The sequence below is a fragment of the Megalobrama amblycephala genome, linkage group LG3 (genome assembly GCF_018812025.1).
Source record: "Megalobrama amblycephala isolate DHTTF-2021 linkage group LG3, ASM1881202v1, whole genome shotgun sequence".
NCBI lineage: Eukaryota > Metazoa > Chordata > Actinopteri > Cypriniformes > Xenocyprididae > Megalobrama > Megalobrama amblycephala.
The window spans coordinates 15,223,764-15,242,496 of NC_063046.1; the positions used below are offsets into that span (position 1 = coordinate 15,223,764).

Sequence of the window (18,733 nt, forward strand, 5' to 3'; positions counted from 1 at the left end):
ACCTACACTCACGAACCAACAAACTTTCGCGTTTGCGTAACCGTGTAGTGTGAGCCTTCTGGCTCGCTGTAGTATTGATGTGGCCAAGTCAGTCAGGTTCCACGTCATTCGGAAGGATCAGAATCTCACCAGACACGGATGCGTATCCAGAAGAAGAGAAAGACCTGAGACTTATTTGAAAGGTAATAAATGAGAAGCTTAACAAGACAGCACATTAATAAAAAAAAACTAATTTGTTGTTATTTTAAGCCACAGACAACAGTCACCAGTTTGTGTTCGTTTTATTTGCAAACTGTTAGCGTGCTAGCTGCTACTGCAGCAGTGATGTCGATTGATCACGCAATCAGTATTATAACTGTATAACATTAACTGCGTTATCTATATGTGTTATTAGACAACAGTGCTGATATTAATACGCTTAGTGTTTATTATACATGCACAACGTGGTACAAATCGATCTTTTGTCACGGCTGGCTCAGGTTTTTTAAACTAGCTGCTAATTCAGTGAATCCCAGTGCGGTCGCAGACCTTGAGACTTCTGTCAGGATCTTGATCAAAAGATTCTTGTTACCAGGATAGACGCTACAAACCATTAGTTAAATGTATAGTTTGACTCTGCTTTATGTAGTTGCACATATACCGTGGTAGTATTCTTTGAAGTAGAAGATACGTGAATATGGCAATGCATCTAGCAATTTTTGTCTAATTACAGAAAGTTGTACATATACAGTTTTGAGAAATATCATTATGTACACTTACATGAGGTGACTCCAGTTCTAAAAGTCTTCTAGAAAAATGGGTTGTATTATACTGGGTGCTGGTGGTCCTTCATGGCCACCACCAAGTTGACATCACGTGACCTGTTGTGACATGCAATTAAGTAACTACTACTACTAAAATGTTTATTTGTATAGCTCATTGAGCCTGTGCTCACTGCTCAGGCCACTTCATGTAACCACTAGTATAAAAGTACCAAACAATATTCATGATTTCAATAGAGATGTCACATTACACAGTTCAGATACTTTACATTTCAAAGGATTTTTTTTTGTTGTTTATGGTATTAAATGACTATTCGCTTGAACTTTTACTAATACATTTTGTAAACTTTGTTTTAGGAAACCTCATAGGCATTCAGTCTGAGTGGAGTCTTGTGAAGGGAAGAGCTGACATCATGACAGCCGCGGAGAATGTGTGTTACACCCTCATCAATGTCACCAATGACTCTGAACCGCCATCAGAAGTCAGCTTAAAAGCTGATTTAGGTAATATTCATGTGTAGTAATATGTTACTCAAGTTGTATTAATGTATACTACCATTTAAAAGTTTGGGGTTCAAGATTTTTAAATCATTTTGAGAACAGGCACTTTTGCTCACCAAGGTTGCATTTATTTGATTAAAAACACAGTAAATAAATAAACAATAATATTATCAAATATTATTAAAATTAAAAAATAATGTTCTATTTTTATATTTTAAAATTCAATTTATTCCTTTGATGGCAAAGCTGAGTTTTCAGCAGCCATTACTCCAGTTTTTAGTGTCACAAGATCCTTCAGAAATCATTTTAATACGCTTTGATTAAAGGGTTAGTTCACCAAAAAATGAAATTTCTGTCATTAATTACTCACCCTCATGTCGATCCAAACCCGTAAGACCTTTGTTTATCTTCAGAACACAAATTAAAGGCAGGGTAGGTAAAAAATTTATAAAAAACTTTTTTTTCAAAATTTGTTTAAACTTTATTTATATATCAATACATATTTAAAATGTAAGTACTCTGAAAAAGAAAGTATAAAAATTGAGTGTCTGTAGACCTCTCACGACTGTTTTAAAGACAGCTCATTATTTCCATTCACTCCACCCCCTCCCTTCTGGGCTCCTTCCAAAGCCACGCCCCCAAAACGCATGAACGTGCGACTCCGACCACTGAGCTGGAAGACGCATTATTTACCTGAGACGAGCGGAGAGGAAGGAGCACAGTGCATGTAGTGACATCATGTCAGAATAACTTTATAATTATGAAGATAAACATAATTTAATTCGCTAACGAGTTAGTTATCTATAAGGCAAAGCTAAAAACAGGTTGCATGATACACGTTTTTCCATTACCATCATTTACACTGTGATGAAGATGAATTTCGTGTAAGATTCATAACATATACGTTGTTCTACAGATAAACAGAGTAACATACACTCAAATATCAACTCACAACTGCATTGCAGACACAAAATAATAACACACACATACAGCAAAGTGTGTACGACACACACAGATACAAGATAAAGACATCAGTAAACATAGGTAGAGAATATAAAAACAAAACAAAGGCGAAAAAAAACGTGCAGGTAAACTTACAGGTGAACATGGTAAAAGAGTTAGACAGAGGGTAAATATAGTTCTAAGAAAAGTTCCTAGATGCGGAGTAACGTTAGGCCTACTATCTGTTAAACATGTATTTAGTTATCTAAAGCAAAATTATGCACAATTCAACACTATAGCTATCATCTTGAGCTAGGCCTATAGATTATTTATCGTCTGTACTACGGCTCGCTAAGTAATGTTATGTTAGCTATATTACGCAGCTACGTGTGCTAATGACACATGCTTCATGAAAAAATAAACAAAAAAATATGTATGATCAAAATACAAAAAGAAAGATTTACCTGTCCAGCAGAAATAAAGCCATCAAGGAGTCACTTTTCAGCCCCTTGAGTTCCCTCAGTTCTCGCCATCGCTGGAGAGCCACGCCGATATTAACTCGCGTTTTATTTCTTTGTTTATCCAAAGACTTTTTGTTCATTGCCTTTTCTTGTACTGTTACTGTCTTCCTTTTTTGCCTGGTTTGCCTTCACTAACTGCATAGGCCGGTACTGTGAATTTTGCTTGCTGTTTCTCTGCCATTGTTTTGGTATTCCTAGGATCCATGCCTCTTGAATTCCCCAAATCAAACGTGCGCGTGCAAGTGGGCAGGTCATGTGTGGCAAAAGGGTGGTTGCCATGGTTGCGAGAGAGTGACAGCCGCCTAAGCCAATCCTATGTTTCGTCCCGGATGGAAATAATGAGCTGTGTTTAATACAGATTAAACGGTCTAGAGTCACTCGATTTTTATACTCTTTTTATCAGAGTTCTTACATTTTAATTATGCATGTATATATATAGAAAGTTTAAACAAATTTGGAACAAAATTTCTTACCTACCCTGCCTTTAAGATATTTTTGATGAAATCCGAAAGGTTTTTTATCTCCCATAGAAAGCAATGAATTTACCACATTCAAGCTCTAGAAAAGAAGTAAAGACATTGTTAAAATAGTCAACGTGACCTCAGTGGTTCAACCTTAATGTTATGAAGCCACAAGAACACTTTTTGTGCGGCAAAACAAAAATAACGACTTTATTCAACAATTTCCTCTCTGTGCAAGCTGAAGGACTCATTCTTGATCAGTGTAATGCAAATGCATCCTTGCTGAATAAAAGTATTAATCTTACTGAACCCTAAATTTTGAAAGGTAGTAAATGTGGGGTTAAAATGCACCCTAACAGTTTTCCTCCTTTATTTTTGTCAAAACAGAAAAGGGAGAAATCAAAGCCAAGACAGAGGCTTTGAAGAAGGTCATCATCATGATCCTGAATGGAGAGAAACTGCCAGGCCTGTTAATGACCATCATCCGGTTTGTGCTGCCTCTGCAGGACCACACAATTAAGAAATTGCTCCTAGTTTTTTGGGAGATTGTTCCCAAAACTACTCCTGATGGCAAACTTCTTCAGGAGATGATCTTGGTCTGTGATGCCTATAGGAAGGTATAGGAAGGAATATTATGTATATTGCTTATTGTGAGGGTATATACTTCTTTGTCTAAATATGCCATCTGTGTTCTGCATCTGCAGGATCTCCAGCATCCCAATGAGTTCATCCGTGGCTCCACCCTGCGCTTCCTGTGCAAGCTGAAGGAATCTGAGCTGCTAGAGCCCCTTATGCCAGCGATCCGCGCCTGTCTGGAGCACCGTCACAGCTACGTACGACGCAATGCAGTCCTGGCCATCTACACTATCTACAGGTATGTTGATGGATCTTTGTGTGCACAAGTGAGAAACAAACATTAAAGACCGTTTTTATATTTCATTTTTTCATTTTTTTTTAGGAACTTTGAGCATTTAATCCCAGATGCTCCTGAGCTGATTCATGATTTTCTTGTAAATGAGAAAGATGCAAGCTGCAAGAGAAATGCGTTTATGATGCTGATTCATGCAGATCAGGTACACAATCTGATAAAAAATGTTTTTTTTTTTTGGTTACAAGAATGAATCTCATGAAGCTAAGTACCTGTTTTTTTAATACATTTTTGCAGGATAGAGCTCTGGACTACCTTAGCACATGTATTGATCAGGTGCATACTTTCGGAGACATTCTCCAGCTCGTCATTGTGGAACTAATTTATAAGGTGAGGTGTCAATTCATATTTAAAAATAAAATTTTGGCCCAGCATAGCAGAATAGCGTTGTAAGTATAAATCAATTGAATAATATTTACTTACTAACTTTCTATAAATATGAGTTAAAACAACACAAAACAGCAGCTGACAATCTGAAAGTTATCACAACAACAATTGCATATTAACTGCCTTAATTATATTCCTTAATATTCAACAATATTATTGATTTGATGGCACTGATGCAATTGGATGAGAACTGGGCTGGGTTTCCCGATAACGTTGTCTCTTAGCGCGCTACGAATACTCTAAAGGTAGACCTTAACTGAGATGTACCGTTTCTACGCGTGTTCCCCGAACTATATCTTAGAAGGTTGCTTAAGGTATATCTTCTTAAGTGTGACGTTACCAGGTGCTGTCCATGGCGGCGGTGCTGAATTGGTTGATATCGATGGCTCGAGAATCGATAATTCACTCTATACAGGGGCTGTGAGAAATCAGTGTTCTTTATAAAAAGAAGCACGTCAGAAGCAGAAATTGCTTTTATCAGGACTCATGGGATGTTATAAAAGTAATCCAAATTGCAAACTAAATCTATATTGTAATTTCTCTATATTCTGGGGGCGCGGAGCCCCCATCAGCGTAAGTTTAAGGCGACCGTTATTTAGAACAAAGTTTTAATACCTTGGAGACGCGTCATGCAGCTGACAGACATGTAGGTATCGCGTTTATGTCGTTTTTTTTTTTTGTTTGTTTGTTTTTTTAAATATTCACAAACTTGTTAACTATATCATGAATTTTATGATATATTCCGATTGTAAAATATGTGGAAGTGAATGTGTTTTGTTGCGTGATGAGTTTGCACAGCAGTTATAGCTGTCGGATATACAAAATCTTCCCCGAAATACATAAAAGTATGTGGCCGGTGAACTGGGAGAAGAATATAGTAAACTTTATTGTTTCATAAACAATGTGTATCTGATATGAATAAAACACTTTGTCAAATTACAATTGAAAGGGTTATTGTTGCAGCTTCCGTAGACATCAGTGTAATTTGAATCTAACAAACTATAAATGTGTCTTTTTTATGCAGTAGCCTACTTAATTCAAATGTGTATTTAAATGTCTGAAACCTAAAATTAAGCGCGATTAGGTTAAAAACACCGAATAGTTGTGATAACGTTACATGGCAATCGCAGAGCGCGCGTCTGTCACTGGTTCAGTGCCAAAGCACATTTGAATTTAGCAGTGAATTTTTTGCATTTTATTCTTTGCCATAATTCTAATTGAACACTGGGTGTATTACAGCTTCAGAATTATATTCGTATAGACTGTCAACAGTGATAAGGTATAGCTAAGAGTGCTCCAGACCAACCTTACGAAAGTATGACTTACAGAAGGTACACTTAACTAAGAACGTTTCGGGAAACGCATATTAACGTTAAGGTACAGCTTAAGGTATAATTTAAGAACGACGTAGAGTTAAGAAGGTTTCGGGAAACCCAGCCCTTTTCTGCAGAATTGATTTATAGATGAAATAAACTAATGTAATAATTGACGATCTTTACAACGGAACTGAATCAACACTGAACTGATTTCAGCTGAACAATGACAATGTTTCCTTTTAGATCTGCTGTACAGTCGAAATAAACTCTGTAAATCACTGTAAAGCTGCTTTGAAACAATTTGTATTTTATAAAGTGCTATATAAAGGTGAATTGACTTGAATGCCACAGCTTGCTAATGTCACACAAAGCCATCTGACACATTTCTTAACAGTATTAGAACAAATGTATCTAATTACAAAATAAGTATTAGATGTGTAATATTTTCTAATATTTTCCTTAATGTCTAGTTATGCTTAAATGCGCTGAAATTTTGAGACCATTTTTCCACCTTTTTCCTGACGAGCCTGAGTTTTGAATTATGGATGACACTTCAGGTTTGGGGAACTTCCATTCAAAAAGGCTGAAATGAATAATTAATTAATTCTTATCTGTCAGTTTGACTGAATGTGCTGTCAATTTGAATTCATGTTTTATTTCAGGCGTCATCAGAATAACGTTACGCTTGGTATTTTAGTGTGACGTGGTATAACAAAAATATCTGTGGCAAGACCTTTTTACAGTAGCTGCATTCTTTCCTCCTGAATATTTTCTCTTTTTTCCTCTTTATTTCACTGTAACAGAATGAAAAAATACAAAATATATTGAGCATTTGTGGTCTGTTCTCCCGTTTTAATTTACGATGTATCCCACAAATAATTCACTGAAATGCACTGAGAATCTCATTTTTCTCCTCAAATCTTATAAGTATGTATAACAATAACAGTAACAATAAATATTTTTAAATTAAGTAGTATCTAAATTACTACATTAAATTTAATTTTATATGCTTTGCTAGGAAGGTTTATAACAGTATTTAAAATGGTCTAATAATGAAATGTCTTAACTTGCTGAATTGTTGCGAATTTGAAACTTTTGATTACCATATAGTCACATTTTGCAGCCTTGACTGCGTAGCACTGCAATTTTTTTTATATAATAATGGCTTTTTAAAAGCATGAATAAGGGTGAAAGGATACATCATGAATATCAATGTTTGCGATTTCAAAATCAAAAGCTATAGTATAGTAAACACAATAATGGAAATTCTGTAAAATGAATAAACTAATGTTCTTTTTCTTAGCCCTCACATCATTCTAAAGCTGTATGCAATTTTTTTCGGTGGATGTTTTAAAAAGAATCTCAGTAGTTTTCAACATTTCATAGTGACAATGGGTTGTTAAGCTCCAAAATGGACAAAAAACATATAATTTTAGTGCTATATTCCACAATTGCTGATTAACTTTACTTCCACTGTGGCTCTTGAATCATAAACAGGAAACATATTGTAGCCAATGTCAAGTCCTCATTTTCTTTTCTGGATGAACTACTTTTTTACAGAACTGCTGTCATCAGCAGCGCAGTTATTCATCATGCTTATTCAAATGCTGAACTTTTTGGCTTTATGCACACTGCATACTATCAGGTGGTCTAGATTCTAGAACAAATTCTCACTGTGTCTATTTTATATCTCTACATTTGTTTAGGTCTGTCATGCCAACCCCTCGGAGAGAGCTCGTTTCATCCGTTGTATATACAACCTGCTGCAGTCGTCCAGTCCTGCTGTAAAATATGAAGCAGCTGGAACTCTGGTTACTCTGTCCAGCGCTCCCACCGCCATCAAGGTACAGTGTCTAACACCACGGTTGTTCCCATATATATGTTTTCTGCATGGTGGGAAATAGTGGAATGACTTTGTTTAAATGTTCTGTGTTTCAGGCTGCTGCTCAGTGCTACATTGATCTGATCATTAAAGAGAGTGACAACAACGTAAAGCTCATTGTTCTGGACCGGCTGATTGAGCTGAAGGAACACCCCACACATGAGCGTGTGCTGCAGGTATACATGAGTTCGTCACCTCATTTTGAGCCATTCGTTCCACAAATTAAACCAGTAACAGGAAGTTTGGTGCTTTGTTCTGCTTATAGGACCTTGTGATGGATATTCTGAGGGTTTTGACCACTCCTGATCTTGAGGTCCGCAAGAAGACCCTACAGCTGGCCTTGGACCTGGTGTCCTCCCGCAATGTAGAGGAGGTGTGTGTGACAACATGACGTTTAAAGGGATAGTTCACCCAAAAATGAACATTGTCATCATTAATTCATGTTGTTGCAAACCTGTATGACTTACTTTTTAAGTGAAACACAAAAGGAGGAACATTGACGAATGTATTGGCCACTCTTTTCCATATAACGAAAGTGAACGGGGACTGTCAACGGCTAAAAAGAACTGTAAAAGCCCTATAGAAGTAGTCTGTATGACTTAAGGGGTGGTCACACTTTTCATTCAGTTGACAAATGACCTGACCTTTTAGCTGAATTAAAATAACAAACTATAAAGTTGCAGGTTTGCAGCATTGCAGGAAAGCGGAGTAGTTTGTATATTTTCACATTTTTTTATTTATTAATATTATTTATGTTAATTTTGTTTTTAAAAAAAGCCAAACACTGTGATGTCATATCCTGTTTGTTGCAGTGTCCAAAGAAATGTTGCATATTCAAAGTCTAGTGTAAAAGCTGCATAATGTGCCACATTCTATTACTTTATTAGCTTTTTTCTTTCATTATATGAAGAAATAAGATCAAGAAGATACGAATATACAAAATTAAAGTCTTTTATTTCAATTCACTATTAAGTAATTCACTGTTCTATTCAAGTGAAGTGCCTGAATTGGGTTTTTTTTTCTCCCCCACACAGCTGGTTATAGTGCTAAAGAAAGAAGTCATCAAAACCAACAATGTAACAGAGCATGAAGACACAGACAAGTACAGGCAGCTGCTTGTTCGCACTCTCCACTCGTGTAGCGTGCGCTTCCCTGACATGGCAGCCAATGTCATCCCTGTGGTACGTCTACTGACTGAACACTCAGAATGCTTTTTTTTTTTTTTTTTTTTTTTTTACAGTTAAACTATTTTAAAACATTGTTTACTAGCAAAGTGTTTGAAGATACACACTTCACTAGATCGGTGGACCATTTAACTGTTAATACATCTAGCCCTTTTAGACCTTACGATGAATAAACTCGCTGCACTCATCTTTAATCTTAAATTCACTACTTGTGTTTTGTGTGGCCACAGCTGATGGAGTTCCTGAGTGACACTAACGAGGCGGCCGCAGCTGATGTGCTGGAGTTTGTGCGTGAGGCGATTCAGAGGTTTGACAACCTTAGACCTCTCATCATTGAGAAGATGCTGGAGGTTTTCCACGCTATCAAGACGGTCAAGTAAGAGATGCTGTTTAACTTCTTCCTTAAAAGTTTGATAAATCCTATTACATAAATCATCTGTACATGCAAAATTAATTTGTGTATTATTCTAGACTGTTTAATAGTTATTTGTCTTGTTTAGTGTTATAAAAGGGATTGTGATGCATTGCAGTGATTTAAAAAAAAAAAAAACTTTTGTGTTGCAGGATTTACAGAGGAGCTCTGTGGATTTTGGGTGAATATTGCAGCACGAAAGAGGACATCCAGAGTGTCATGACAGAAGTCCGCAGATCTATGGGAGAGGTCTGTAGTGCATCAGTTTAAATCTCTTTGTCACATCCAGGGCTTGTCATTAATGCTTGTCCAGAACAAGCACCAAAATGAATTTGGACAATTGAAATGTCAAATGAATTCCTTATGAATGAAATGTGTAACCATATCAAGTCGAATGAAATTGAGTGGAAGTCTTGGAGGTTGAGCCAACAGCCATATCACCCTGCAGCCCAAGACTACTTGCCCAAGCTAAGCAGGGTTGAGCCTGGTCATTACCTGGATGGGAGACCTCCTGGGAACCAGGTTGCTGCTGGTAGAGGTGTTAGTGTGGCCAGCAGGGGGTGCTCACCCTGTGATTTGTGTGGGTCCTAATGCCCCAGTGTAGTGACGGGGACACTATACTGTAACAAGCACCGTCCTTCGGATGAGACGTTAAACTCTGACTCTCTGTGGTGTTTAAAAATCACATGGCACTTCTCATAAGGAGTATGTGTGTAACCCTGGTGTCCTGGCCAAATTCCCTCCATCTGCCCTGATCAATCATAGCCTCCTAATAATCTGCATCCTTCGAATTGGCTCGATCACTCTCTCTCCTCTCCACCTTTAGCTGGTGTGTGGTGAACGCACTGGCGGCGTTGTACTGTGGCTGCCGTTACATCATCCAATTGGATGCTGCACGCTGGTGGTCGGTGAGGAGAGACCCCTAATAATATGATTGTAAAGGACTTTAGCTGTACAGTAGTACATAGTAAAGCACTATATAAATGTCTAATTTCAATAGTATTTCAATGCAAAATGAAAGCAATAAAATTAGGACAGAAATGTGTTATCGTATAATAAATGTTAATATTCTATATACAGGGTTCACATGGTCCTGGAAATATTTCAAAAATGTGATTTCCAGGTCTGGGAAATTGGAAATTAACAATATCTTAAAAGGTCATGAAAAGTTCTATATTGGGTTATAATGCTAGAAAATGTTGAACTATTTATGTGGATAGAAACTATTGTGAGTGTGATTACTGTAAAATTATTTTTAAAAAATCCTTATCCAGTGATTACAAGTGACTGGAGAAGTCATGGAAATTAAAGGTGCCCAAGAACGTTCTTTCACAAGATGTAATATAAGTCTAAGGTGTCTCCTGAATGTGTCTGTGAAGTTTCAGCTCAAAATACCCCATAGATTTTTTTTAATTAATTTTTTTAACTGCCTATTTTGGGGCATCATTAACAATGCACTGATTTACACTCGGCGCCGCCCCCTAAAATCGTGTGCTCCCTGCCACACCAGCTGTCGACTATATTACAGCGCATTTACAAAGTTAACACAGCTAATATAACCCTCAAATGGATCTTTACAAGATGTTCGTCATGCATGCTGCATGCATGCTTCGAATTATGTGAGTAAAGTATTTATTTGGATGTTAAAGTTTTATTCTGAGTGAATTTGAGGCTGTCCTCCGTGGCTAACGGCTATTGCTACACTGTTGGAGAGATTTATAAAGAATGAAGTTGTGTTTATGCATTGTACAGACTGCAAGTGTTTAAAAAATGAAAATAGCGACGGCTCTCTTGTCTCCGTGAATACAGTAAGAAACGATGGTAACTTTAACCTTAACTTTAACAGTACATTAGCAACATGTTAACGAAACTTTTAGAAAGACAATTTACAAATATCAGTAAAAATATCATGCTATCATGGATTATGTCAGTTATTATTGCTCCATTTGCCATTTTTCGCTGTTGTTCTTGCTTACCTAGTCTGATGATTCGGCTGTGTGCAGCTCCAGACGTTAACTGGCTGCCCTTGTCTAATGCCTTTTATAATGTTGGGAACATCATGGGCTGGCATTATGCAAATATTGGGGCATTCAACCCGACTGTTACGTAACAGTCGGTGTTATGTTGAGATTCGCCTGTTCTTCGGAGGTCGCTTAAACAAATGAGATTTATATAAGAAGGAGGAAACAATGGGGTTTGAGACTCACTGTATGTCTTTTCCATGTACTGAACTCTTGTTATTTAACTATGCCAAGGTAAATTCAATTTTTGAATCAAGGGCACCTTTAAAGGGTTAGTTCACCCAAAAATGAAAACTATATCATTAATTACTCACCCTCATGTCGTTCCACACCCGTAAGACTTTCGTTCATCTTCAGAACACAAATTAAGCTTTACTGCTTCATGAAGCTTCGAAGCTTTACAAATCTTTAGTTTTGAATCAGTGGTTCGGAACGTGTATCAAACTTCCAAAGTCACGTGATTTCAGTAAACGAGGCTTCGTTACGTCATAAGTGTTTTGAAATTTCAATGGTTCACGTGACATTACATCCTTGTAATGCTCTCAAACATTAAACTTTTTTAAATGATGTCTTTCTTCTTATTCAGATCCCAATTGTGGAGAATGAATTGAAGAAGGAAGCGGGAGAGGTGAAACCTGAGGAGGAGATGACTGCAACTCCAGCTCCTAAGCTGGTGACAGAAATGGGCACCTACGTCACTCAGAGTGCCCTGAGCACCAGCAGGCCATCCAAGAAAGAAGAGGACAGGTGATTATCTCCCCTTACTGATACATTATGTAGATCGTCCTTCGTATTACATCTCTAAAATATCCCTTTATTCTGTAGGCCTCCTCTAAGGGGTTTCCTGATGGATGGAGACTTTTACGTTGCTGCCTCACTGGCCACCACTCTCACCAAAGTGGCCCTGCGCTATGTTGCTCTTGCCGAGGACAAAAAAAGACAAAATGTAAATTCATTTTAAAGCTGCTCATTCCATGAACGGTGATTAAACTGTTAATCGAATTATTCATATGTCTAATTGTGGTAGAATAAATTTTATTTTGCTGTTTTTAGTCATTTGTGGCCGAGGCCATGCTGTTCATGGCCACTGTGCTCCATCTGGGCAAGTCGTCTCTACCCAAGAAGCCCATCACTGATGATGACGTGGACCGGATCTCGCTATGCCTCAAGGTCCTGTCTGAATGCTCGCCCCTCATGAACGACATCTTCAACAAGGAGTGCCGCAGATCCCTGTCCCATATGCTCGCTGTCAGACTGGAGGAGGAGAAACTGTCTCAGAAGGTAAACATGTCTTCGCATTGCTTTCTCATAATAACTGAGCTCAGAAACATAATGTGGTATAGATGGACATGTTGTTTGATAATGTCTTATAGATTAAAAGATCATCGTTTGTGACCATGATATTTAATTTTGTTGTTCTTGTTTTATCAGAAAGAGTCTGAGAAGCGTAACGTGACTGTTCAGGCGGATGATCCCATCTCCTTCATGCAGTTGACCGCTAAGAACGAGATGGCGTCCAAAGAAGATCAATTCCAACTCAGTCTGCTGGCCGCTATGGGCAATACTCAGAGGAAAGAAGCCGCAGACCCTCTGGCCTCTAAACTTAATAAGGTCTTTGGAGGATTTTATCTGTATCTGTTTGAATTTTGCCATATTTCTATGACTTGCACAAGGCTAAACATAATTGGAAAGGTTGTTTGTAGTTTGTCATTTCTTACCACCAGAGGGCATGTTGGTTCAACTGATAGAGATTTTAACACTAAAGTGTCACATCAGGCAGGAGTCTTAAGAATTTTCCGCCCATTTTACAGCATCTCACAATATAATAGTTCCATACTTCTATTTTTTTTTTTTGGTTTTGACTCCAAGACCACAACAATATTTGATGGCCCCCTCCCCATATAGCCTAATAGCTTTTCTCTAGTACATCAGTTGTAAGTTTTGTTTTCGATGCTTATTTTTCATTTACAAAAACTAGGAGTGTCCATAGATTAAAAAAAGTAACTAAAATAATTCGAATTAAAATAAATACATTTCTGAATTCCAGAAGTTTTAAAAGCTGAATGTTCTTTAAGGATCCGACTCTACTTAACAAATAAATTTACATGACTTTTCTGGGTCTAGAAATGGCAATTTTAAACTTAGGCTACCTCCATATCCAGGGCTGTAGGGGAAAAAAAAACAACTGTTGTTGAGGTAGTGAATTAAAATATGAAATCTTGCATTTCAGCGTTTATAGCTATTTTTGTGTTTTAAGCTTTTGTCTCATTTTAAGTTATCTTGAGGCCCCCTATTGGGCCCCCGGCCCTGTGGTTAAAAACCATGTCCTAGACTGAACCATCTCATGTTTTCTTCCAGGTCACCCAATTGACTGGTTTCTCAGATCCAGTGTACGCAGAAGCTTATGTCCATGTCAATCAGTATGACATCGTCCTGGATGTCCTGGTTGTTAATCAGACTAGCGACACCCTCCAGAACTGTACCTTGGAGCTGGCAACACTTGGTACAAGTTGTCCCTTTCAACCATAAAAATAACTTGTTAGCGTGTTTTTGTGCATGATTTACTGACCATATTCCTCAAACTCCAGGTGATCTTAAATTGGTTGAGAAACCATCTCCTCTCACATTGGCTCCTCACGACTTTGCCAACATTAAAGCTAATGTGAAAGTGGCCTCCACAGAGAATGGCATCATATTTGGAAACATAGGTTTGTGGACTATATGTAGATAACCTTATTTAAACCTGTACTATTTTGTTGATGAGGTAGGACCTGGAATCACTTTAATAATCAAAAACATATTTTGCAGTATATGATGTATCAGGAGCAGCCAGTGACAGGAACTGCGTAGTCCTAAGCGACATTCACATTGACATCATGGATTACATTCAGCCGGCCTCCTGCACAGACGCTGAGTTCAGACAGATGTGGGCTGAATTTGAGTGGGAAAATAAGGCAAGTCTGGGGGACTGATGAATTCTTCATGGATAATGGCTACATTAGTCTTCTTTTCTGTTAGCGGGAATGTCTAGAATTTGGTCTGTTTTGTTTCCACGCAGGTTACCGTCAACACCAACATCACAGATCTGAATGAGTATCTCCTACACATTCTTAGGTCCACCAACATGAAGTGCTTGACCCCAGAGAAGGTACAATTCTCACTTGATGAGATCAGCTAAGCAGATTACTTACAAATTGTAGTCGGTTACTGATCCCAAATTACATGACAATTGTTACTAACGTGATCCATTACATTACACATTTAAGGTAATATAATTGGTACATGCATTTTAGACTGGGACTAGGCTTAAAGGCACAGTATGTGAGAATGTTGCAGTAAAATATCCAAAAACCACTAGGCCAGTGTTATATATTTTGTTTAGTTGAATACTTACAATATCCCAAACTATTTGTAAATTGTAAATATCCAACTATTTGTAAATTGTGAGAAAATCGTGATTTTAACTGAGGATATGGGACGTGTCCGGGAGTTGCCTGTCGATGCCGTCATACCCGCGTTACCCTCGGTTTCCGGTTTTATTTTGTAGAAACCATGCAAACACCATAGACGCTTTAATATATTACATGTTTTATTAGACAAGGGAACAACTGTTTGGTTACATTTATAGACAGAAAATGAACTATTGTTATATAGCTCAACATGTTTAGTCTTATTGTTTAAATCTAGTTTTCTTGATTTTTCCGAGTACCATGCCTCAGAGAAAAACACTATTTTGTCAAGTAGCTAAGTAATACAGCATTTTCTCCATTACACAATACATTTTAAAATTAATTACTTGCCATTTATCAACACAAGCCACCCAGCATTTATTAATATGATATTCTAAAATCGATCTAGCTTACTGCAGTGTGCAACACTGTCTCACAGCAGCCGTCGAGCGAACGCTCAGAGTAACGTTATAACATCATTTAGCCGGCGACTGCGGCATAATAAAAAGTTCCGCTGCTCGCAAGGCATGTGTCGCATTCGTCTCTCATTAGCAATCTCTCCAGCGGCCTCGTTCAGCTCCTACAGTACTCGCCATGCACTGCTTCATACTACAGTAACATTAATAATCTCATCCTTGAACATGTTTTCTGCTCGAGTCCCGTCCCTATTCTTGACATTTCCCAAGATTCCGCGCTTAAACTCGGCATCACCAAGCTATGCCTTTGTTTTGAATAGGCGACCTCCAGCTGTGATAAAACTACATATTGTAGCTTTAAGCCTTGTTTGTAAAACCAGGGGAAAATATTTTATCTGTTTACCTGCATGTCATGTGACCATTAACCAACATCAGAGAACTGTGAACTGAATTTTATTATTTGTTATTGTTATTGACTTAATTTTATTATTGACCTAACTTATTAACTTAATCTCAAGGGGTACTTCAAGTAAATATATTAGGTCAAAGAAGTTCAGCTGTCAAAAAAGTTGAGGAATCCCTGCATTCCTTTTAATTAATATGAAATGATGTGAATTTGTACACTTCAATTTGTTCTAAAGTAGGGCTGCATAACGATTAATCGCGATTAATCGTTTGCAAAATAAAAGTCTGTGTTTACGTAATAAATGTGTGTGTTCTGTGTATAATAATTATGTATATATAAATACACACACATACATATGTATATTTATGAAAAATGTTTTATACATAAAATATTTATATTTATATATAATATAAAATATATTTAAATATATATATTTATTTATACATGCATATATTTCTTAAATTTATACATGTATGTGTGTGTATTTATATATACATAATTATTATACACAGAACACACACATTTATTACGCAAACACAGACTTTTATTTTGCAAACGATTAATCGCGTTGTGCAGCCCTATTCTAAAGACTTCCAAAGTCTTCCAAATAATTCGAATAATAATAATGTTTTTGACAGGAGCTGATTAGATATGCATTATTGCAGTGTTGAGAAAACACTTCTGAAAAGTGAAATGATTTCTGTAAATCCAGTGATCAAATGCTGTGTGGGTCTCAGTTTCCAGTGATAGGCACATGACTAGTGGACAGTCTGTGTGTGCAATTCCACAAACCTGGAAGACCTTGTGAACATGTATAAGCAGTGGGCTTTTTTAGAAAGTAGACGGGAGAATCGATGAATTATGAATATTTTACTGCCATTGTGAGAATAACATGTAATCATGTTATCCATAAAAAGTAATGTAGTCAGATTATGAGTATTTTAAAATGTAATGTAATGTAATTACGAGTACTTAATTTTTGGAATCTGATCAGTTGCTACCCAACACTGAGTAAATGCCCCTGACATTATAATACATTTCATATCTCATGTTTTTCTTTTGTAACTCAGGCCCTGTCCGGCATCTGTGGGTTCATGGCAGCAAATCTGTATGCTCGCTCTATATTTGGAGAGGATGCCCTTGCTAACGTTAGCATTGAAAAGCCAATCCACATGGGACCTGATGCCCCAGTCAGTGGACATATTCGCATTCGAGCCAAAAGCCAGGTGATGTTTTTTACTCTTTGCACCATTTTAATTTAAAGGCATTGGGATTTTTATTTCTTGGGAATTTATTATTGCATATTTAATGCAATGAAATTCAGTTTGGAGCAATCCAGTATGCAGCACAATAAAAATAGATTTATATATTCAAGAACAGATAAATAAATAACTAAGAGTACACACAGTTAAAATTAGTTATTGCCCAGATAAATAAATAAATGAGTACACACAGTCAAAATTAGTTATTGCCTCGTGTCCCTGGGGTACTTGGTCTACCTGAGGGGAGGGTGGCAAAAAAAAAAGGATTCCCAGGATGTAAGGAAGAGCTGACAATCCTTTCAACCGTCCTCACAACCCGCTGCGGATCTTTCCTGTCCGCAACAGTACAGCTGGAATACCACACAGTACAGCAGTATGTTAGAATGCTCTCTATTGTACAGCGGTAGAAGCTTATCAGCAGTCTCTGGGGAAGCATATTGCATCTCAAAGTCCTCAGGTAAAACAGCCTTTGCTGGGCTCTCTTGATGATGGAGGAAATATTTAAGCTCCAGGTCAGGTCAGGTCTTCAGTCACAGTGATATATACCCCCAAGAACTTAAAACTTGGGACTCTCTCCACTTCCTCTCCATTAATACACAAAGCATTGTGGGATGTTTTTTGAGAATGAGGTTGTTGTCTTTACACCAGATAGAAAGTGTCCAGACCTCCTCTCTGTAGTCATCAGTTTCATTATTACCAGTTATGAGTCCCACTATGGTTATGTCGTCTGCAAATTTAATGAGGGTATTAGAGTTGTGGGAGGAGGTGCAATTGTGTGTGAAAAGAGAGTAAAGTGCTGGACTGAGAACACAGCCTTGGGGGACCCCAGTGTTAACAATGATGGTGGAAGAGCAGTGATGGCCAAACCTGACATGCTGGGGTCTATCGGTGAGGAAACCTTTGATCCAGTGACAGAGAAGGGCTCCCAGACCCAGTGCTTGTAGTTTATTGACCAGTTTTTATTGGACTGATGGTGTTAAATGCGGAGCTGTAATCCACAAATAACATCCTGACTTAGCTGTTTGGGTTTTACAGTAAATACTAAATGCTGGATTAGCATTTATGTGCCTACAGATGTGGATAATGTTTTAGAATTTCAGTAAATGATTTAGTAATTTCTTTTATAACTCTTTCCCCTCCCCCAATCTGCCTTTGTATAGCCACTTATATTCTTGGATTTTAATAGTCAGTTAGAAAGTTGTAATTTATTTTTTTACACCTGTCAGTTTTTGAATTTGCCTGTGTGATGTTTTACTGCATGATTAATAACTCCTCTTTGTTTTGTTTTTTTTTTTTTCAACAGGGTATGGCTTTGAGTTTGGGTGACAAGATCAACCTCTCTCAGAAGAAGTCCGTCTCGTAAATTTCAGAGACTGAGGCCATTGGGGCAAATGGCGAGATTCGACTAAAAAGCGCTACGGTTATTCCAATGTCTTGTCTTTTTATGCTATCGCTTGTTTGTGTCTCTCCAGACTGCCGTACACATGCAGTGCTTTGTGGCCAAGCTCTAAGCTCTTCAATCCCATAAAATATGTCTAAAGGGGATTATTTTGACATTTTCTACCAACTCAATTCTTAACTGGTCTAAAAGGGATTGACCCTGTTAATCTGTAATCATGTTTCAATAAACACTGCACACCATATACCACGAAAGTGTTTTTATTCTCTTGTTAAACAAAGTGTGTTACAATGACCCTTTTTTATGAATTGGGTCACTTGTTAAGTAGTCAAAAACAGTACTGCCCTCTAACCACAGTTGACACAACAAAGGATGTGTTCTCTTGAAGAAAATCTTCTGGAATCTTGAGAATTTTATGGTCTCCTGCCTCTTGGATGACTGAGACTCATAAGACTTGTGGTCAGTCATAACTTTCATGTCTATGT

At 37.5% G+C, this 18,733-nt stretch overlaps 1 protein-coding gene across 1 annotated transcript; it reads left to right on the forward strand.

Annotated features, from left to right (window-relative positions):
• The first annotated feature begins 25 nt into the window (after positions 1 to 25).
• On the forward strand, positions 26 to 18,492 carry copb1 (COPI coat complex subunit beta 1). Its single transcript, XM_048184179.1, has 22 exons — positions 26 to 182; positions 1,119 to 1,265; positions 3,574 to 3,803; positions 3,891 to 4,060; positions 4,145 to 4,259; positions 4,352 to 4,444; positions 7,524 to 7,661; positions 7,756 to 7,875; positions 7,965 to 8,072; positions 8,734 to 8,880; positions 9,114 to 9,259; positions 9,448 to 9,544; positions 11,903 to 12,063; positions 12,142 to 12,262; positions 12,370 to 12,597; positions 12,748 to 12,927; positions 13,675 to 13,819; positions 13,905 to 14,024; positions 14,125 to 14,270; positions 14,375 to 14,464; positions 16,658 to 16,813; positions 18,153 to 18,492. The coding sequence occupies exons 2-22, from the start codon at positions 1,175 to 1,177 to the stop codon at positions 18,210 to 18,212; spliced, it is 2,862 nt and encodes a 953-aa protein (XP_048040136.1). The 5' UTR covers positions 26 to 182; positions 1,119 to 1,174; the 3' UTR covers positions 18,213 to 18,492.
• The last annotated feature ends 241 nt before the right edge of the window (positions 18,493 to 18,733 follow it).

Excerpts from the sequence above, each read along its gene's own strand:
- copb1 (XM_048184179.1), top strand. The coding sequence starts at position 1,175 with ATGACAGCCGCGGAGAATGTGTGTTACACCCTCATCAATGTCACCAAT. Across the intron at positions 4,061-4,144 it reads GCCATCTACACTATCTACAG|GAACTTTGAGCATTTAATCC; the intron begins GTATGTTGATGG and ends ATTTTTTTTTAG. Across the intron at positions 16,814-18,152 it reads GCATTCGAGCCAAAAGCCAG|GGTATGGCTTTGAGTTTGGG; the intron begins GTGATGTTTTTT and ends TTTTTTCAACAG.